The sequence below is a fragment of the Numida meleagris genome, chromosome Z (assembly GCF_002078875.1).
Source record: "Numida meleagris isolate 19003 breed g44 Domestic line chromosome Z, NumMel1.0, whole genome shotgun sequence".
Lineage (NCBI taxonomy): Eukaryota > Metazoa > Chordata > Aves > Galliformes > Numididae > Numida > Numida meleagris.
The window spans coordinates 45525573-45548548 of record NC_034438.1 but is presented as its reverse complement, the minus strand read 5'-3'; the positions used below and the strand labels follow the sequence as shown (position 1 = coordinate 45548548).

The window sequence follows — 22976 nt, the reverse complement described above, 5'->3', positions numbered from 1 at the left end:
GAGACAGTGGTGAAAACAGCGTAAGATATACTTTTGGTGATTTTCATATTTAAATACTACAGTTTGTTTACTTTCATTTGTGTTTTTGATTACTCTGCAATCAAGTATCATGACACAAGCTCACTCTATACTGTAATGACATAAGTTAGTGTTGACTTATTTCAGGCTTTTGTTGTTTTTAAATATGTCTTACAGGTTGCGGGTTATTAGACAATACATTCTGAAGTGTAGCTGTTGTGTTTGTTTTTCTTAGTTTGAATAACATTTACTGATTATTTACCAATACGTAAAGGATAGCAGCTTTATTTCTCATTCTCTGATTCTTGTGCAACCTGAATTTGGAAAGGGAGATTGTCTCCTGCTGGAAAGCAGAATATGGCACAAGGAAGACCCACGCATCTGCTTACTAAATTATCTTGTTTCTGCAAAGAAATCAAAGAACAACATTTGAAATCTTATTTTCTTGACGTGGGATGATATGAAGAAATATCCTTAAACATTCTGGGAATTTCCAATACAACTATTTCTTAACAAGGGAATAGAAAGAAGTTTGAAGAAGGGGAAAAGAGATTTGTGGGATTATGTGGTAGCATTAAAGGAAGAAACGTACACTTTCTATTGGCATAACTGCACAGTCAGGGTGAACTAAATATAGTATAAAAGTCCATCCATCCATACAGGTATGAGATGTGTAGCTGGAATAACAACAGGTACGTTCCAGGTATAATATTTTTAATGGAGAAAAACTAAACAGGTATGAAGTCATTTAAGTCATTTCTGTTGTCCCTAAAGGCAGTTTCTAAAGGTGAAATGCAGACAAGGGATACAGCTGTAAAAGACAAACTGAGCACTCCAAATGAGGAAAGTAAGTCTTCTGTCAGTACCTGCCAAGTGGTGGTGGTGGTGGGAAATCATACTGATAAATATTGGGGTTCTACACACTTATTTTCCTGAATAATTTGGAGGATGCAAATTAATGCATAGAAACAGGTGAATGGCATAGTAATTGCCAGATACCCAAGAAGCCATTGTGTAGGAGATGCTAACTCAAGGCAATGCTCTTGTTTCCACTTGTTTATTTTCAAACTATACTCTTTATATGAAGGATTGCTTGAAAGTGTTAGTGTGGTATATAAAGAAATCCTTAAATACGGATATTCATAATGTAAATACAGACTCAGTGAACACAATTGTAGAAAACTCTGGCTAGTGTTTTATTTGATAGCTGTTGAAATTTTTTTACAGAGGAGATTGTGTATAGATGATTACATTACTAATGTAATAAACTACTGTCTGAAATTTACACTTGATACACATCTCTATATAGCTAATGTTTCTGATTAATGTTATTATGACATAACAAGTTCTAAAGTATTATGACATATATATTTGTAAAAATTGGTTATGGGAAAAAGCCATGCTCTCAGCATCTATCAAATATGTATGTAAATCTATGTCTTGCACTGAAATATATTCTGTGTGACAGCAGAGAATATGCAATGGAGGGAATAGAACTGATGAAATCCAAGGAATCTTATAGTAAAAACTAAAAATAATCCTTGACAACTCTGCAAGATTATTCCAGTTTTATTTATAAATGTATTTTAAAGGCTTCAACTATTGTACAATTCTAAATCTCTTACTCAGAATAGTTTGGATGATAATCATATGTAAGTTGAGATACGTTTAAGTCATATTTAATGGAGAAGTTGATAACAAACTTGGAATCATCTCAACATTTAAAACATCTTATGTAAAACAGCAACGCTGAATTAGTATTATGAATTTTTCCATACAGCTATAGAACTATGTGGCAGAAGAGGTAATTTTTAGTTTAAAAATGAAGTCGTGTTTAACCATGTCTTAACATCCTGGCAAACTGTATTCACAGGCAAAACTTTGATATGTGTTCCTGGAATTTCATTGACCAGTGGATGAGAAAGACGATATAAGATTAACTAAAAATAAATGTTGCTTCTGCTTTCACTTAGTATCAAGTATAGCTTGTAGTCAGTTTTTGGTACTTTCTTTTTTTGTTGTTGACTACAGATTGAAACTGTAGGAATTTCAAAACTATTTTTAAAGCAATATTTAAACACTCACATTGCCAGTCCATTTTTTAAAAAATACACAGGGTTTTGCAATACCACTATTAAACAACATCCAGGTGGCACAGTAACAGACAATAATGTTGCAGTTTAACTCATTTTAAGTTTCAGCTAGATGAATGGTGATTTTTGGTTTATCCATTTACATAGCATTCTGGAGAATAAAATACAGATTAAAATGATGAGTGCTGCATGCACTAGTCTGTGAAAATAATATTGTAATGCTTCAGTAGTTCAGGCTGTTTTCCAGTACATTTTAAATGAGATAAAAGAAATGTAGGCCAGAACCAGACTAAACGCTTTGCTCTGGAGCTTTCATTTTGTATTATTTAATATGAAAAGAAAGTTGTCTGCGCAGAGACAGCTGTTTGCATATACTTTCATTTTGAATGTCTAATGTCTAATATGTGCTGTTTTCTCCTTTTACTTGTGTATTTGCATGACTTATTTCAACTATCTAACTGGAATAGGCACAGTTAATACTCCACAGTTGGAAGCAGTAATAGATGTATGCAGCAGCATAAATAATAAAAACCTCAGTGGTCATTTAGATGATCTCAAATACTATCTTAAAGCTTCTGAGCATTTTAAAGAACATAAAATAATGGATCAAACAGTCTGCTACAGATACAGATACAGATTTTGATCTCTGAAGGAGCAGATGGATAAAAATGAACATGAGCAGGGCATGCTGCTGTTCTAGTCAAACAAATATCAGAATTACATATCACACTGTTTCAGTCTTATTTACATTATTCATTGCATTTGTTTTGTTATATGAAACCCATTGAAGTAGTAAGTATCAGTGCAAAAAAGAAGTGAAAAAGAACAGCAATTTAATGCAGAAATGCAAAGAAAAGACTCGAAGGAAAAAAGAATCTTGTATTTGTGAAGGATACCTCCCATTCTACTTATCAAGAATAAAGCAGTTATCTTGAAATTAAGGTAAATTCTGTAGCATTTATCAAACGCAAGAATTTAGGAGCTATATTATGGTGTTATATAAAAAAAATTCCCCCTGGTTTTATTGAAAAAGTGTCTCATTTCTGGATCATGACTTGATTTTGCACAATACAACTTTGTTCTTTCAATCAGCAGTTAAGAATGTGCACTCCCTGTTGTTTTAGACACCAAAATACCCCAAGAAGCTTTTTTGTATCAGCTCAAAATGTCAGTTCAGATTTCATATATGCTTCTACTACTCTGATCCACGTAGACTGTGCTACTGATATGTGGTTCCCACGATTCATTTGTAAGAAAATGAACAATACAATTCTGTGTCTTCACCAAGTAATTTTGAAAGTTACAAGATCACAAATATGTTTGTGTGTTAGTTATCTCCAGGAAACTGTGTAAGTTTACAGACAGAATATTTTCAGTTTCAGATGAAACTGTTCTACTTTGAGATCAGCAAGACTAAAAGTTTTCTTGTTTATATCTGCTGCCACCAGATGTCACTGTGAAGATGAATAACTGATGACCTTTTTCCCCTTTTTCAGTTTTTTTTTCCATTTGATTTAATCAAGTATGATTTCCAGAAAGATGAACCAATTAGAAATAAGCATGGTTGGTGTGAGAAAGTTAAGAAAGGTAAGTATGTATTATAATAGGACACAATGGTAATACAAATACTTCCAGGATCTTTTTTTTTAAGGGACCTTACTACTGGGATACTGTACTGTACCAACATAAACTATTAATCTTCATTCTAACAAAAGCAATAGGAGCTTTGTTGTAAGACAGACTATTATTAAGCATTGCAGTGCTGACACCAAAAGAACTTAGGAGATCCTTGGATATATTCACAGAAGAGCAGCGTGCAAAAATGACAGTGTGATGTAGTCTTTAAATATGAAGGAAATGTGATCTGCGTTTTTAAAAGAAGTTAACATATTGAGGTGATTGCCTGGGAGATCTATGAGAAAGACTGCTGGATTAGATGAAAAGCTTTTCGGAGAGACATTAAGTGCTTTTGATTAAATGCTCCTGTATTTAGTTTATCAACTAAGTTGCTTCATTATAACTGTTTTCAAAATGCTTCTCAGATATCTAGTATCTCTTGATTATGCCTATTTTCAAAGTGTTTATGAGATACTAAAGATTCTAAAGCATCCCTGTTGTACTATGGGAAGATAACAACTGTAATTAATGTCTGGAAGCTGAAATAAGACTGACATTTAAAGGTCAGGCAGACCATTTTAACAGGGAGCTGGATCAGATTTTTCAAAGCAATTTGGCAATTCTCCTGGACATATTAAACAAATATTGGCACTTCCAGGAAAATATTATTCCCAAAAGGTGTAAGTGGTTGAAATGCTGTAGAAAATGAAAAGTAAGGATGTCAGACTGACCTGAAGTGGGCACGCATGCTCAAAACCTTGTCTATGTTTTAACAAGTATACCAATCAGTCTAAGAAGTACTATTTCTTTCTATGTCTTACTCATGCCCTTTATCTTCAGACCTTCATGGATGCACTAACAGTGAACTAAATGATTTCACCTCAAACGCTACTGATAATTAAAAAAATGCACAGCTCTTTTACAAGGAGGCAGTCTTAAATTACTTCTGAATTTTTTTCGTATCTTTGGACATATTTTTATTTCTCTTATATTCACTATTATAATTCTTGTCTGTGACAAAATAATGTAACTTCTAAGATTTGTTGTTCAGATCATGCTTCCAAAAAGGTAAGGAGTTTGTACAACTCAATCTTCAGTAAGTAACATTGTGATGTTCGATATGCATAACAGGATCACCCTAATCTCATATCTCCTTGATTTTTGAGGAAGAAAAATTATATTAAAACTCCTAGATTTTACTCTAAAATGAAAGGAATGATGTTTATCACATTACTGAAAATTCTTCAGAATTTTTCTCAGAACTTCCGAAGTTCTGAGCCGAAGTATGGATTTACTGCCTTGGTCAAACAGCTGCTCTTTTAGATACACTGGCTTTTTAACTAAGTAGGGAGCTGCTAAAGTTGGGACTCATCACTAGAAAGTCAGTAAGGTGTAGGAAGAGGGACATACTATTTGCTCTGTGCACTTTGAGATGATAAAAAAAAATGTATTAGTGAACTCAGAATTGATGGATGAGAACTGTTTAGTCAACAAGAAGAAATTGAATACACAATGTTGCACTGTGTGTTTATGGTCATTTTGTATGTAGAGGTGACTAAATGAATTGCAAAGCAGTGGTAACAGGTTTTATTATTTTATTTGATTATTAAGCTTTTATAATTTCGCCTTCAATAATGAACCCTGCTAAACCTGGTTCCTGGTTTTGTAAAGTCCTATGTAGCAAATTAACACCAATGCAAAATACAGGATTTGTGTATTTTAAGTTTACATTTGTTTCCATGTCTTCTTATAGGTGAGGCTGGTCTTCTCATTTCCCAAGTAAGTGCAAAGAACCCCTTCTTCGGCTATGCTGGCAATAAGAGACATACAGAAAAGAAATTACTCAGCGAGGTATTTAAGAAGGGTGATCTTTATTTTAATACTGGAGACCTAATGGTTCAAGACCATGAGAATTTCCTGTATTTTTGGGACAGGATTGGAGATACCTTCAGGTATAATCAATATTTCTTTTCACATTTCTTCATTAAAAAACAGACATATAGGTTAGAATAATAGCGATCTATTTGTTTTCAGCTGGAAGTGGCCAGTTTATAAGTATGGTGATGCAGTTTACAATTATCTTGAAAAGGAAGATAGGGGCTTAATTTTGCAAAAAGTGCTCCTGCAGAGCTGAATAATTGATTTCCAGATGATTTTGTAGGAATTACAGGTCTTTGAACAATCCTTCCAGTGATCATACTTACCAATGATAGTTTTGCTGCAGGCAAGAAGAATTGGATACAGAAACAGATAAAAACATATAAAATACTAACACGTGGCCTCATCTGCTATATTTGGATATACATCAAATTTTTTAATCATCAGATTATGATAAATGTTCATTGTGCATTACAATGATAGATAATATCCAATAGCACTTTAATTACTAGTGATATCTTCTGATGATCAGATCAACATACTGAGATGACAAGCAAGAACAAATGTGAGCTATTAATAATCTAAAATGAATGGAATCCTTACTACAGGTAATGCTTTTTAAAGATACGCCCATATGTGTCCATAGGATAAAAATATTGTTTTTTCCACACTTTAGATGGAAAGGGGAGAATGTTGCAACAACGGAAGTTTCTGATGTCATTGTAATGTTGGACTTCATACAAGAAGCAAATGTGTATGGTGTATCGGTGCCAGGTAAAAGCCTTCATAACTCTTCTATTTCATGTTGTAAGCCCATGAATCATTTCTGATTGAGTCATCTTTTTAATACCCAGCTAAAATGTGTATGTAGGTAACGAAAATGCCAACTGTTTCTGAATGAGCCAGTGCATTATTATGTGCGTGCAATGATGTGTACTTTTGAAAAATTATCTTTCATGAATTTGTGATAGGTGCATAATCTAAATTAAAGTTTCAAGCTTTATTAAATTGACATAGAAAATTCACATTTTCATGTATCAGAATAAAATAATGTCAACAAGGTAAGAATTAACATTGCTTTAAAGGAAAGTGTATGAATAAATCCTATTTTATTTCAATTATAACGAAGCCTCATAAGCCATTTACAAACAGGCATATTAGAAAACCAAGGTCATGACAAGGAATAAAAAGAAGAAAAAGAAATTATTGTAAAGAAATTATGTTATTTTCTTTATATATTTTTTTTAAAATTAATTTTCCTGAGGTTATTTGGGCCTGACTCCCATTAATCCTAAAGGCTTTTAAAACTGTATAGCAAGTCTGTTCGTAGGGAGATGAATTTCTTCCTAGCAACTTGTGTGGTGCTGTGTTTTGCCTTTGTGGCTGAAATAGTGTTGATAACACAGCACTGCTTAGCTGGACTTCCGCCTACCAGTGAGAAGCAGCAAATGTATTCTGCTTTTGGCTTTGCTTGTGCACACAAATTTTTCTTGCCCTACTAAACTGCCATTATCTTGATACATGAGTCTTCTCAGCTTCTTTCAATTTGACCCTGTCATGTGGGAGAGGGGAGTGAGTGAAAGGCAAGGTGGATATTTAGCCCTTGGCCAAGGTCAAACCTCTACAAAATGATAAGCTTAAAATGTGAAAAAGGTGTCACTTGCCACCAGTTTAAAGCCACAAAACAAGAAAAATCATATTGAAGAAGACTGACTGAAAATCTGAATCAAAAATACGAGAGTTTCTCATTTCATACACAGTATTTACCTTCTGATTCTTATCTGTATGAAGAAATATCTGAAAGGAATACAGAATACAGAAACTGTAGCATTAGGAAAAAAGAGATACAAAGGAGAAAAAGGTTAGCTGTTACAACTTAAACAGTGGTTAAAATGTGAAGGGTTTTTTATTGCTGATTTTTTTTTCTCTTATATTTTACCTATTTTTCTCAAAGACCTACTGGCTTTCCACTCAAATGGACTAAGGCTTTTAATCTTTTTCTCTGTTGACAACATTCAGATCCACAGTTTTGAGAGGACATAGTGGCAAGAGAGAAAGGCTGAAAGTGAAGAGAACATACAATTGACTAATCCGGGAAAGCACATCAGCACTCTGTTTTTGAGAGAAGGATGAATTTATTATTTATCCTCATATATTGATTAATGTTGAGCATGGTACTCCATGATGGTTCTCCATTTTACTCTTATGTTCTCTACTCATTTATAGCATTGTTGCTTAACTCATCACTTGAGTAAGCTCCAAAATATGTAATAGTGTATAAAATCAAAATGTAATTCTACTCTTTTACTGAAACTCAGAAGATTATATGTAATTGTCAGTCCATCATTATTACTTTTTTGTAATGCTTTCATCTCACTTCATTTCTTCCAGATCATGAAGGAAAAGCGGGAATGGTCTCTCTTATTTTAAAGCAGAATAGAGCAATGGACCTGGAGCAAATGTATAAGCAAGTGGTGACTTATCTCCCAGGCTATGCTTGTCCTCTTTTTCTAAGAGTCCAGGTAAGCTGGATGTCTGCACTGTGCATACAAACATCTATGCCATTTGAACACAGAATGCTAATGGAATATCAGAAAGTTCATGTGTGTATATCATATGATTTACTTTTAGTTTAATTTTAGAGCTCGTCCTATTTTCTGTATTCATTAATGGAATTTTGTGGGGGGAGTTACATTAAAAAAGTCAATACAATTTTCAGATTATTTTAAAATAGGAGGAAATGTATTAATCAGTAAGAATAGATATCACACAAAAGGATTTGTGGAGATTAGAAACATGAACACGGGAAACAAGATGTTCGGATTACTAAAATGTGAACTATTTCAATTGGAGAAAATAACCTAAAATCCATTTTATTCATTGGAAATGAGAGAATAGGAAAGTTTAGGTAAAGCAGGAGACACAACAAACAGAAGATAAAGGAAGAGAGGTCATGAAGTGGAGCTCAGAAGAAGGAGGGAGGAAAGAGGATCCAGGAATCATAGAATCATTGAATCACCAAGGTTGGAAAAGACCTACAAGATCATCCAGTCCAACTGTCCGCCTATCACCATTAGTTCTCACAAAACCATGTCCCTCAACACAACGTCTAAACGTTCCTTGAACACCTCCAGTGTTGGTGACTCAATCACCTCCCTGGGCAGCCCATTCCAGCGCCTGACCATTCTTTTGGAGAAGTAGTATTTCCTGATGTCCAGCCTGAATCTCCCCTGGTGCAACTTGAGGAAGAAACACTCTCAGAGGTCCATGCAGTATGAGAAAGTATGAAGAGCAGTATTAATGGTTGCATTGAGGGTTGATGGCAGGCCAAAGGGATAACAACTGCACTAAAATTTCACAAGTAAGAGTCCATTAGGAACTTTGGCAAGATTACTTAATGAAGGAAGGAGCACAATGGTCAGAAATTTAGCTGTAATTTAACCAGACTGGCAATGGAGGAATTGAATTCAGGGCTGGTAGTAAATCATAAGCTCAGTTTGAGATGAAAATTAAACAAGGTAATCATTACAGAGTTTACTGGTGTCTGTGACAAAGATTTTAGATGGAAGAAAAAAATCACACAATGGCTTGGGTGGGAAGAGACCTTAAAAGATTATCCAGTCCCATTCTGCCATAGGCAGAGTTGTCACCCACCAGATCAGGCTGCCCAAAGCCCCATCCAACCTGGCCTTGAACACCTCCAGGTTTATGGAATACCCACAGCTTCTTTGGGCAACTTGTTCCAGTGCCACACTACCCTCACAGCGCTCTTAGTTGCTTGCAAGTGACTGCAGCTTCTTCCCACTATATCAACATTTGTTGGTCCACAGCAGAATAGAAGTTCTGGGAAAAACAGTTTTCTGGAGAAACGAGACCAAACAGTATCAAGTAAAACTTTTAAAAGCAAGTGGAAGCGTGAGTCAAAAAATAATAAATCTTTCTCTCTTCTACAGGAAACAATGGAAATGACTGGAACTTTCAAACAACAAAAATTTAGATTAGTGGAAGAAGGTTTTAATCCATCTACAATTACTGATCCTCTTTATTTTTTAGATAATTCCAAGCAAGCATATATCTTGTTAACCGAAGAAGTATATGAGAGGATCTTATTTGGTCAAATCAAACTTTAATTAACCTGATGAAAAGCTATTAAGAGACAGTTTATATGAACTACTGTGTGAGAAGCAGTAAAAATGATTACTAAAGTTGTTATCCATAATAATAATATCTTATGTAGTTCATATTAACTTTCAAATATGTCTTGTATCTTTCCTCACTTGATCATAGTTCACTAATAATTTACTACCACTTAAGATCAAATACAAGTTAAGAATCTGTAGAACAAAACTGAAGTCTTTTTAATCTTAGTTTTGGAATGTAAGTGCAGAATCTGATGGTTTTTCTTAGTGCTAAAGGAACATGAATGATACATAGTAAAAAGACCAAACATAGAAAAATGTAGTGACAGAAGCTGTTATTAATTCTATGCAGACAAAATATGCCAGCAACATAGTTTAAATAAATCTAATATATACTTAAGAATATGTGTTTTAGAAAATATAGACTTGAAAGTAGTTGGAAGAAAAATCTTACATGGAGGACCTTTATAATGGAACGTAAAACAAAAGGGGATGAAACAGAAGAAAGCCCTCCAAACAAACCTGAAATTTAAAAGTTCATACTAACATCACTACTGAGCCTGCTAGTCCATACTCTTTCATTTGTTAAACTGACTCTTCAGAGTATCATAGTATGAAGACAGACCAAAATATTGTGAAATGTTTGGCAACAGATCAAAAGTAGACAATGTCCACACTTAACGGGAAAAAATCACTCATATAGGATAAGAAGAATGATTAAAGTGCTCTATGTCATACATATTGACTAACAATATAAAAATATAAGAAAAATAGAAAAAGAGATATAAAAATAGCCTCTTTACTCTTAGTAATGTCTGCCAGAGATTATTTTTAAATGGGTATAAAATATTGCAGATTAAAAAAAATTTCTTAATCATATATTCTCATACACTGCTTTACAAAATTAAAAAAAGATTATTTAAACAAATTTTGTATTGTCTCAATTTATGAATGATTACTTAAATACTTTTTAATAGTATGTTTTAAATACTTTTTAATAGTTCGTTTTAATAGTATGTTTCAATAAACTCAAACAGTAAAAATAATGGGACAATGTTGTCCTTTAATGGATTGTAATGCCAGCTTTGATCAGTGGCCATAACAGTCAGAAACATGGAATTCTGCAAGAGTAATGCTGCTCAAGAGTAGACATTATAAGTCTCTTCTCCATCATAACCATGGCATGAAAACAGGCTGTTATAAGTAGGATGTAACATAGTTAGAACTTCAACTTTCTTTCTTCTCTGTTAATAAAATAAAAACATTAGAAATTATGTCTACTTTTGATTCTCTGATTATCACTTTCACTGATTTTCTATAAAAACTGTAACAAAAGTGAATGGGCTTTTTTGTAAGATATTACAAGGAGAGTGGTGATTGGCCAAGGGCTGTTCTTGCTTATTGCAGTCTTTTCCACAGAGAGGTTTACCCTTTCCTGAAGCTGGAAGGACACAAATCACTTTTCCGAACACGCTCTTTACATGTACTGCAGGGACCTTATCTCCCTCTACAGTATTGAGGAAGCTGGATTGGGCAGGACCATCTCCATTGATAGATCGTAGAGTTCTGACCAACCAGGTGGCTTCTGCCAAATGCTATTCCCAGTGCTTGAGAGAGTTAAATGAAATGCTCAATTTTGATACTAGATTTACTACTTTATTTTGCTTTACAATATCTGGTACTGTTTATGACTAATGTAGATGTTCTACCACTTAGAAGCAACAGAAATTAGAATAAAAGAAATTAAAAAAAAAAAAAAGGCAAGCAGAATGTAAATAATTTTCCACCCTGCTCTCCCTCACCAGAAAAAAAAAAAAAAAGTTTGGGAATGTCACCATTTGGTGACATATTTGTTAAAGTACCTGGGATGAAGAAGACTGTTTCGGAATGGGAATTTTAGGGCAGAAAGAGCATTACAAGAGGGAAAATTCTTTCATGCTCTGTCCACTACTAAGGCTGCTGACTGGTGTTTCTGTGTTGAGATGTGTTATGGCAGCAGCAGGACTCTTCTGAAATAGCAAGCTTGAATTGCCTGCAAGTGTAGTGTATCCATGACAGCCTGGACAATATGCCTGTTTTCAAGGACATGAAAAAGTGTCCTTCTGTCCCATATGCTGTCTCAAGGGATAGGATGGCAATGATATCAAGAATCAAGAATAGGAAAAGCGATAGGGCCCTAGACTTTGCATTTCCTAGGGGAAAAATAGCATATTGTTTGCCCTTCAGTATTGTTTGCCTTCTTTTCTTTCTTTTAGCAAGTAGATTAGATGCCAGCACATGCACTGAAGAATGTTACAACAAAATGTGCTATTCGCCATGGATATGTAAATTACTGAACTGGCACTGGAGTTAGGCTGAATAATAGTGATGTTTATGTAAAACACTGGGAAGGCCCTTCCTTTTAGAATGAGAAAGTTGAGATATTTCAACCAACCTGTTCATTTCCTGTCCTCATGCTCAGGTCAACACGTGGAATTGACTGAAGGCCTGAGTGTTGCTGCAAAATTATACACAACTTTTTTCCTAGGAAGTCTGATATTTTGTGCTGGCGCTAAAGGAGCAGCTGGATGACACGGTGTGGGTGGACAGCTGCAATGCTGGCCTCAGATATTAAAAAAAGAAAAGAAGGAGACTAAAATAAACACAAGTAATTACTTTTGAGCTTTAGAGTATTGTATCTTGAAGTTTACCTTTCCAAGTGGGGATGTTCGATGGTAAAGGAAATTTATTTTAAAAATTTAAAACCTCAAATCAGAATTGTCATTTAGGGAGTGTAAAATTTTATGAGGGTCAGCACATACCCACTCTCTTGTCCTTGAGGACTTGGTACAGTTAATACAACTACAGTCTGAGCTAGTTTCACAAGCCCTTCTCAGGATCTCCAGGGAAAGGCAAATAAATGAAAAGTTACAAGCAAATCATGGCCTGAATTTTATTCCCTCATAAACACAAATAAATAGAGTTTTTCAAGAGAGGGAGAAATGTCTAAACTGCCCATCTGAAGAGGGTTAGCCTTGTCATGTCTCCAGGTTCCCAACACACTGTTCTGGTACTCTCCGTCAGCAGGACAGGGAAAAAACACAGTGAAAAATGATCACAGAATCATAGAAGCATAGAATGTCCTGGAAGGGACCCGCAAGGATCACAGAACCATAGAATGGCTTGGGTTGGAAGGGACCTCAAGGATCATCAAGCTCCAACTCCCCTGCTGCAGCAGGGCCGCCAACCTCCACATCTAATACTAGACCAGGCTGCCCAGGGCCCCATCCAACCCGGCCTTGAACACCTCCAGAGACAGGGCATCCACAACCTCTCTGGGCAGCCTCTTCCAGCACCTCACCACTGTCATAGTAAAGAACTTCCCCCTGATATCCAACCTAAATCTTCCCTCATTCAACTTAAAACCATTTCCCCTTGTCCTGCCATTATCTACCCTTGTAAAGAGTTGACTCTACTCCTGTTTGTAGGCTCCCTTTTAAGTACTGGAAGGCTGCAATGAGGTCACCCCACAGCCTTCTCTTCTCCAGGCTGAACAAGCCCAGCTCCCTCAGCCTGTCTTTACAGGGGAGGTGTTCCAGCCCTCTGATCATCTTAGTGGCCCTCCTCTGGACCCTCTACAACAGCTCCCTGTCTTTCTTTTATTGGGGGCCCCAGACCTGGATGCAGTACTCCAGATAGGGCCTCACAAGGACAGAGTAGAGAGAGACAATCACCTTCCTGTCCCTGCTGGCCACCCTTCTTCTGATGGAGCCCAGGATACCATTTGCTTTCAGAGCTGCAAGAGCACACTGCTGGCTCATGTTCAGTTTTTCATCCACCAGGACCCCCAGGTCCTTCTCTGCAGGGCTGCTCTCAAGGATTGCTCCTCCCAGTCTGTATGCCTGGAATTCCTCTGGCCCAGCTGCAAAACCTTGCACTTTGCTGTGTTGAACCTCATCAGATTCACCTGGGGCCACCTTTCAAGTCTGTTGAGGTCCCTCTGAATGGCATCCCTTCCTTCCATTGTGTCAACTGCACCACTCAGCTTGGTGTCATCAGCAAACTTGCTGAGGATGCACTCAATTGCATCATCAATGTCATTGATAAAGATGTTGAAGAGCATCTGTCCCAAGACAGACCCCTAGGGGACACTCCTCATTCCTGGGCTCCACCTGGACATAGAACCATTGATCACCACCCTTTGTCTGCGGTCTTTCAACCAATTCCTTATCCACTGGGTGGTCCACCCATCAAATCCACATCTCTCCAATTTGGAGATAAGGATGTGGTAGGGGACCACGTCAAAGGCCTTGCACAAGTCCAGGTAAATGACATCAGTCACCTTCCTTTGTCCACCAATGCCGTCACTCCAAGATAGAAGGCCACTAGATTGGTTAGGCATGACCTTCCCCTGGTTAAGCCGTGCTGGCTGTCTCGGTTCACACACTCATTCCTCATGTGATCTAGCATGTCATCCAGGAAGATCTGTTCCACAGTCTTCCCAGGCACAGAGGTGAGATTCACCAGCCTGTAGTTCCCCGGGTTCTCCTTGCTCCCTTTCTTACAAATGGGAGCGATGTGACCCTTTTTCCAATCACCTGGGATGTCACCTGCCAGCTACAACTTTTCAAATGATGGAGAGCAGCTTGGCAACCAGCCCAGCCAGCTCCTTCAGAACCCAGCCCCATAGAAATCTATGCATTCAGTCCCATGAGGCGGTCTTGGACTTGCTCTGCCCTTACAGTGGAGGGGGAATTTATACCCCCAATCTCCACCTAGAGGTTTAGGGATGCAGGGTTCAGGGACATGAGAAATATTAGAATCCTGGCTGCCAGTGAAGACCGAGGCAAAGAATTCATTCAGTACCTCAGCCTTCTCCACATCTGCTGAAGCCAGCTCTCCTTTTACATTTACCAAAGGAGGTACGCTTGCTTTGGCCTTTCTCTTCTGGCCAATGTACCTGTAGAATGTCTTCTTATTGTTTTTAACATCCCTCGCCAAGTTCAGATCTGCCTGTGCCTTGGCTTTCCTGATCCCACCTCTGCAAGTCCGGACAGCATCCCTGTATGCTTCCCAGGTGACACGCCCTTGTTTCCAAAGCTTGGGTGTACCTTTCTTTGCCCTCAGTTTGCTCAGCAGGTCCTTGCTAAGCCATGCTGGTTTCCTGACTCCTCTGCCCGCTTTCTTATTCAGAGGGATGGAGAGCTCTTGTGCTTTCACAAAGGCATCCCTGAAGAGTAGCCAGCTTTCCTCAACATCTTTGTCTCTAAGGACGGAGACTCCTCCTGTGGCTTTGGCCACAGGTCACTTTTGGAGCTGGCTGGAACTGACAGTGTCTCCTCACAGAGGCCGCGCCAGCACCCGTCTGCTGCCAAAACTTTGCCAGATAAGCCCAGTACTCTTTCACATGCCCATCAACATGTCTGTGTCTCTAATACCCCACAGAAAGTATTTCAACTGCTCTACAAATTCCCTACAAATGATAGATAGGAAGAGTCTTCTACTGCTGTTTTTTTTTTTCCGAACACAAAAGAGGTGTTATAACGTCATAGAATCATAGACCCATCAGCCAGTTGTTCACCCACTACATTATGATTTTGTCTTGCTTATATGCTGGACATAATGTCTAGAGGGACACTGAGAGAAAGTGTGTTGAAAGCTTGGCTGAAATTCAAAAACAACTGTCTTCCCTTGGTCAACTAGGGGGGTAACCTTGTTATAGAATGAGATTAAATTTTTTAAATAGGACTTTCTTTTCATGAATCAGGATTTTGACTGTGGTTGACTGTGACCAGTGGCTGCATTGTCTATCAAGTGTTTTTCAGTAATTCCTGGAGTAACCTCCATCATTTTGCCAGCTACTGAAGTGAGACTGGCAAGATTGTAATTATCAGTATTGTTTCTTGCTCTTCTTAAAAACCGGGACGATGTTTGACAGCTTCCAGTTGACTGAGACCTGTCCACTGAAAAATAATTGAGAGAAGTCTTGTGACGATATGAGCCAGCTTTTTGAGTGCCCTGGGATGAATCCCATTGGGCCCCATAGACTTTTGTGCATCTAGGTGAGGCAGCAAAACCCACACAGGCTCTAGGTTGGCTGGGATTTTATCATGACTGCAGTCATGATCCTCCATCTCAGGGCTCCAGGAGTCTCAGGCCCATAATCGGCGTCAACGATTTACAGGCGTTCGGCCCATGACAATCGGTTTGAACCCAGGCAAAGGAGGCCTTATATGCCTCTGCTAGGTCAGTATCCCCATTTGTGAGGTGACCCTCCTCATCAAGTAATAGACCAGTGTTATCTCTGGACTTCTATTTGCTGTCGACATACATATAGCAGACCTTTCTGTTTCCCTCTGCATTACTAGTCAATTCTAATTGAGCTTTCTCTCTACAATAGCAGATAGCATCACTGTAGTCCTCCCATGTCATCCACCCTCCCTTCCAGTGTCCATACACTTTCTTTTTTCACCTAAGCTCTAGAAGATGATCCAACCTTCTGCCCCACATGTGCTCTCAAGAAGTGGTACAGACTCAACATGATCATGTTGGCCAAGACAGCCACTGATCAACACTTCAGTCCCTCTCTGTTTACAAGCAGCAAATCTAATGAAAGAATCTATCCTAGTCAGGTCCCTTAGTACCTGTACCAGGAAGTTTTAATTCAGGTACTTGAAGAATCTCCTGGACCTGTAGTGTAGCGATCAGAACGCAATAGTGAAGCGATCAGAAGGACTAACGCGATGGAAATAACATTACAAAAAGATGGAAGGAAAATACAGCGCATACCCAGATCGGAAGATTTAGGGCTCACAGGGAAAGGCTCCCACCAAGGAGGGATCTCCAGGAAGAGATCCTTCCTTGGGGCAGTCAGCCCTTAAATGAGGCCTAAGAGCCAGGCTCCACCCCTTCTGGTTGCACAGGTGAATTGCCTTCACCTGTGCTCCCAGGGCTGACTGGGTCTTTCCTCCAGGTGCTCAATCAGTGGATCAGGCCGTGACTCAGCAGTTCCCATACATGTAGGTAACAGCTGTGTGGGATTCTCAGTTAACATCTGAGAAGTTGAAGTAACTCCTAAGGACAAGAGTGGCTGATCTAGAGGTATCTCTTAGTTAATTAAAGAATAATTCATTGCTGCCATTATCCTGGCTGAGTGGCCTACAGCAGACTCCCACAATGTTTACTTTATTTATTGTCCTTACCCAGAGGCTTCTAATGTTGTTATCACCAACTACGAGCTCTGTACAGCCCAGCACCTCCCTCAAATGTGGCCATGCGCTTGCCTCACTTGTCTAGCCTTTCCCTGCTGGAGGGCCTGAACCCATGTCCACAGTGACACAGTAGTCACAGGGCTCTTCCCACCAGGTTTCACTTACGTCAGTGTCGTAGGTCTGGGAGTGAGCTAAGGCTTCTAGCTCTTCCTGCTTGTTCCTCACACTGCGTGCACTGGTGTAGAAACATTTCAAATGTAATTCATTATACCCCACATCTTCTAGAGCAGACTAAAGGATCTCACTGGCACTCTGTCCCTCAAATTTTGGCCCGCTGTCCCATAGCTTATCACTGGTGAGTTTGATTTTGTCCCTTTTCCTCTTGAATCTATTTTAAAGCTCTTATCAATCAGCCCTGCTAACTCCTGCAAAAAATCTTTATCCCCCTCTGACAAAGGTGCAGCACATCAGCCATCAGCAGGCCTGGTACTGACCATCTTCTGAGGGAGAAACCCAACATTCTGCTGGTGATAGCAGCCTCAGTCATGTGGGCGTGCCTGTTCCTTTCAATTGTTCCTTTCATTGTTCCCTGCTACTGCAAGGAAAGAGGTAAACACTACCTGTGTCCCAATCGTATAATTAATTGCTCCAAGGCCTGGAAGTCCATTTTGATTGCTCTTGGACTTCTCTTCACTACTTCATCACTGCTGATGCAAAAACCCAATAACAGATTAAAATCAGAGGGCTGTACCAGGATAGTGAGTTTTCTAGTAATGTCTGTTATTCAGGCATATTGGGCCCTCTCTTTCCCTGAGAAGGCAGTCATCTGTGTCAACAAGCCCTCTTTTTTTCTCAATGGAGGTGACTGTGTTGCTGAGGTCAGGCTGACTAGCCCTACACGACCACTACAACCTGGATGGATCTTTGACCACATCATCATTTGTCTGTCCACCAAGTTCCAGAATCTCATACCTGTTGAATACGAGCACCCAGGAGGGTGAGGTAGGCAGGGAGGGTAAAAACCTGATGAGCTGCTCTTTGTGGTGGTTCTGGGTTTAGAACCCAACTAACTGGTTTAGTTCACATTGAAAAACAAAACAAAACAAAAAACAAAAAAAGCCCACAAAAAAACAAAAACAAAAATGTGAATTAAATTCTGAGTACAGTTAACTATTTGAAGTGTATTTTGCAAGAAAGGAGTGAATGCCTTAATGAAGACTCCTGACTAATTATGTCTTTTCATTTAGCGCAACCTGCTGAGTATGCATAGTTTTCAGACATCTACTTTCAAGTTGGTCACATGAGGCTGTGGTATAGGCAGAATGGCAGCAACTGTAGACTGTTTTCCAATTCCCTATCATTGCAGTGAAATTTAATACTTCTAGATCATAATTTTCTTTCAGTTCTAAGTAAGTGAACACCATGTGTGTATCTGAAGAAAACACCTCTCAAACATCTTTGTTAGCTGCATTTCTTTCTGCAAACTTTTGATATGTTTCCTACACTTTTAAAAATAAAGTTGTTGAAGAAATTGTCAGTTGGCAGTAAGCACTGTATACCCCAAATTAACCTCTGCAGTTTAGAGAATGGAAGGTGATTAAGTTGGCCACACAGAGTGAAGTACATGGAGGAAAGAGAATGTTTTTAACTCATTATTGTTTTTTCATGAAGACTAGCACTTACTCCTGGCTCTGTAAAATTACATGAGAAATCAGACAGATTTCTCAGCCTGTGAAATTTTTTTTTATTTAAATAGCAACAGAATAAAAACATCAAATATGAAAGTTTAAACTGTAGTCAAGATTTGTAACTGAATTCTTATCTCTGTATTAATTCAAATCAAAATCTTGGATACAAAGAGACTGTCATTTTGGAACAATCAGAACTATGTTCTAACTGTGTAACACATTTTGAAGTCCTAGTACAAGGAACCCTTCCTCTTAAACTACCTTTGCCATCTTTTTATGTAGTTTTAATGTACCTATATCCAAATGGATATCTGGATATCCATTTTATACACATATATAAAAGAGATCCAAGCTCCTGTTTCATTTGATGCCACTATGCTTACTTAGGAGCAAATGCTGCTTGCCTTCAAAGCTAAATGGCTGAAGGAAAACAAGTTGCTACAGGCATTATTTTAGTGCCTAGCTCAAGAACTCAGATGCTTAGTGGAATTCACAGGTATCACACAAAATAAGATCTCCTTTATTAAAAGTAAGGGCAGAGCTATACGCCTGTGAACAGGATAAAAAAAAACCCTCATCTCAAAAAGCATGAGCTGCCTAAATTGAGTAGTGGGGAACAGTGAGAAGAGTTTTATGTAGTAAGTCCTTCTCCTGGAAACATTTAGGAATCTAATTCTGGTTTGCTGTGTGCACAGAGATAATTGAATACTCCCCTGGAATTACACAAAAAAATACCTCTTTTTCAAATGCTTGTAATTCTACAGTTTGTCAGCAAGAAGATGGCCATATGTATTCAATCTTAGTCTCTACCCAAACATTTCACTGGAATTAAAAACTGTAAGTAAGAGAGGAAATTATTTATTGATGGTACATATAAGCTCTATAATCAGTCATACATCATTGCAGTAATGAAGCCATTTCTGTAGTAATATGAGGAAAACCACTTTTGGAATATAAGCAATGTGACTCCATTTCCATTCTGCTGGCCAAATCCAATTTTTGTGAAGAGAAGCTTACATCTACCCATATACCAGTAATCTGCCATTAACAGACTGGTTTTATTGGGAAATTCCAGTGTTTAAAACAACAGTATGACTCACCATTGTCTTGGTACATTTTAGTACTGGCACATCTCTGTTACTATAAGGAGTCCCTATGCCATCTGTCATGAATGTTCCAAGGTAGTAAGTTTTCTCCAAATATACAGGTTGTTTTAAAGACCTTCTGGTTTCCTTCTGTGCTATATTAAAATTCTTTAGAGAAATGTGTCATAAAAGGAAGCAAAATATGGTCAAAACGATAGCCTAAAATCTCTCAATGTGTTGATCTCTCTTGTAACATTAAATGAAAAAAAAACCTTCCCTAACCAAAATGTTGATCCTATGCTCTGTATTTTTCTTGAATTTCTCTTCATGATGTTCAATAAATATATTGCTATTCTTAAAGAACAAGAGACCTTGCATATGGTCATTCCACTCTGAAGTGCCACCCAAGGACTACTAGAAAAAAAGATTTCAGCTGCTGGAATTCTTAGTAACGCTGTCAATGCCATTTAGCTGAATTCACTGAAAACACAGAGGGAGTAATTTTGGCTTCATATATTCAAGTACATCATACCTTATTTATAAAATCCTGTTCATATTACTGATTTTTAGCTCTAGTTGTCAAAAGGTATTCATTTTACAACTCATAGTTGAACAAGTAGCCACACAAACTCTACTCCTAGTAGTAGAAATCCCTCCAAATAAGTTTCAGAAGAAGGAAAAGTGTGGGTTTTTTTGCTTCACGTTTTTTCATCTTTTGCCTTTCATTCAAAGCTACAGCACTAAAACCCACTTCAAGAAAATGTGTTTATACTTACTAAATGTCTCAGGCATACTTACATATTTATTTGCAAAAATGGGTCAATTGCCACTAAGTCTGCTATTATAAATATAGTCTATTAATTGTGCAGTTTCTGTCAGACCCAGAGTGACTATAAGACTACGCATTCTGTTCTCTGAAAGATACTGACAATAGATTATATCTAAAAATATCTCTGCGCTGGACGTCTTTTTTTCACCTATATTCTGTTTCTCCATTAAAAAGTCAATTTTACAGAAAAAGGAAGCAAGGGTTAATTCTTTATTTAACGTAAAAACCCATGGATTAAGGATTCTTGGAACCTAAGAATCTCCCGAGGAATGAAACCACATTTCATTCAATGGCTGCAAATGCAGAAGCTTATTAGGCAGATGTTCCAAATGACAGTAATCAAGTTAGAAAGCTTCTGAAAGAGCTCTTCAGTTAGTATATTGCATCTGCAAAATAAATATTTAGAACTGGGAAACTGAGGGCTATGGTGATTTTAAAATGTATACAATAAGATGAATGCAGATATTGAAAGAGCAGACAGAAGGTGCTTGTCTTCTTAAAAACCTCTGTCAGTTTCCTCTGTGTTTAGTTTTCTGATATATCTTTTAAGGAGGAACTGCACCTACCACTGTAGGTCTGAAAGCTTGCCAAAAATAAAAGCATATCCAAAGAAAATGCAAGGGCAAAATCTGACAGCAAAACCTTCTTTGTTCAGGTAGTCATTTACATGGAGAAAGGAGCAAAGAGAGCCAGAATTTCGTTGTATTTAAACAAACACTGCAGAGTTTAGCTCAGAACGACCTATTAATACTTTCCAAAGCTGGAGGTTAACCTGCACGTGTCCCTCTATCTGCCTACTTCGTGGTGCAAGACTACAAGCCTTGTGTTGAGATCCTGCGTGCACCAACAGGATCAGCCAGCTCTTGTACCTCAGGGACTGGTGGGCCAAGATGAAGTAATCACCAGGCCCTGGGCTGCTGTTGAGCTGCTTAGCTTGTCGGCTCTGACCAGTGCAGGATTCCATCCTTGCTGGTGTTGTCAGTGTTGTCTTGCTTTTCCTAGTGAATCAGCCTTCTTCTAAAGAGCAAACCTTTTCCACACATTCAGTTATTTCTAGGGTTGCAAGACAGACAGCTCAGAGGGTTTTGCAGCCCATAAAGGCAGATGCATTAGAGAAAAGCAATACAAGTTACTACTGTTCCTTAAGGCTTCTTTTAATTCACTAGGCTTAGTGTCGTCAAGTAGTTAAGATGTATATAAAACTGGAGAGAAAAGTGACAGTTCCTGCAAGCTCAGTTTGGTCGTCAGAATATAACCACAGGAATGACTTTGACTTATCTCTCATAGTTGAAGTGTTCCCTTGTCCTGACTACTGAAATGCATCAAACCCTTTCCTTTTTTATCAGTAAATGTAACCTACTGCTGTAGTTACTATAAAAAGGTCATGCAGAAAATAAAACCAAATGAATTGGCTTCTGAACACATGACAGCAGAGGAAGAGTTTGGCTGAACTAGAAATTACACAATCCAGTGAAGGATTTGCATAGAGAATCATTTCAAGAGTAACTTCCAAGTAATGCTCATTTGATCAAGAAATGTGCAAGCCACCAAGAAAATGAAAATAAGCAAAGCAAAAGACACAGTACAGACAATACTCAAAACCATTTTCATTATGTCAAATGGTGTTCCATACTGTCAAGGTTTTATGATTTTTGTTGTCAGTATTCCACATCACTGCATCATGTAGTACACTGGGAGTTAAAGAGTTAATAGCCAGTTCCATGGATTATTGATAGTTACAGGTACCTGGTTCTCAGAAGGGAAGAAGAACTAACTACATCTCCCAGAAGACTTTCACTGCTCTGTTTGCGTTTTCCATTTAGTGGAAAAGATAAAACTGTTTGCAAGTCATGAGATGTCCCTTTTTCTTTTACTGCTCATCTCTGCATGTGTGCTCCTTCGCTGTCTTGCCTTCAGCATTAGAGTAAGGCCTTCAGTTTTGGACACTCTCTCTCTCATTTTATTTGATTTACTAGCTTCATTCCCAATTATATTGTATTATATTGTGTTATCTTGCATTCCAATATCTTATCTATCTTTTTTAGTAAATTAACTTTCCCCCTCAGATCGTTGCTGCTGTTTTGTTTTTAGGCCCATCTCCCTACCCTTTCCTCTTTTCCCTCTTTCCCCTTTCCCAGGGTGTGGGTCCATGGGTCCCCCCACCCCATTAGTCATGGAGCGGGGCCAAACTGGCCCATGAATCATTGACAGTATGACCAAAGATCATTAACTCAAAGTAAAAATTAAGTGGAACTCAAAACTCCAGACCACAAAAACTAAAGCATATAGGGTTCATAAAGGAAATGTTCAGTCAGCAAAATTCATCCTATCAAGTATAACTTTATATCTCTGCATCTGGCATTAGCCAGCTTGAATGTAGGGATAAATAAAGTCCTCTCCCATTTGGTGAGATGAAATCTGTCTGACCGGCAATGCATA

General features: G+C 38.0%; 1 protein-coding gene across 2 annotated transcripts in view; it reads left to right on the top strand.

Moving 5' to 3' along the window:
• SLC27A6 (solute carrier family 27 member 6) overlaps positions 1-11019 on the top strand; it is a 38355-nt gene extending 27336 nt beyond the window's left edge. For both annotated transcript variants that reach the window (XM_021380760.1, XM_021380761.1), the window contains 5 exons: positions 3608-3698; positions 5482-5680; positions 6283-6380; positions 7998-8128; positions 9560-11019. In XM_021380760.1, the coding sequence (XP_021236435.1) occupies positions 3608-3698; positions 5482-5680; positions 6283-6380; positions 7998-8128; positions 9560-9736 (696 nt within the window). In that variant the 3' untranslated portion in view covers positions 9737-11019. The remainder of the gene's footprint in view (positions 1-3607; positions 3699-5481; positions 5681-6282; positions 6381-7997; positions 8129-9559) is intronic.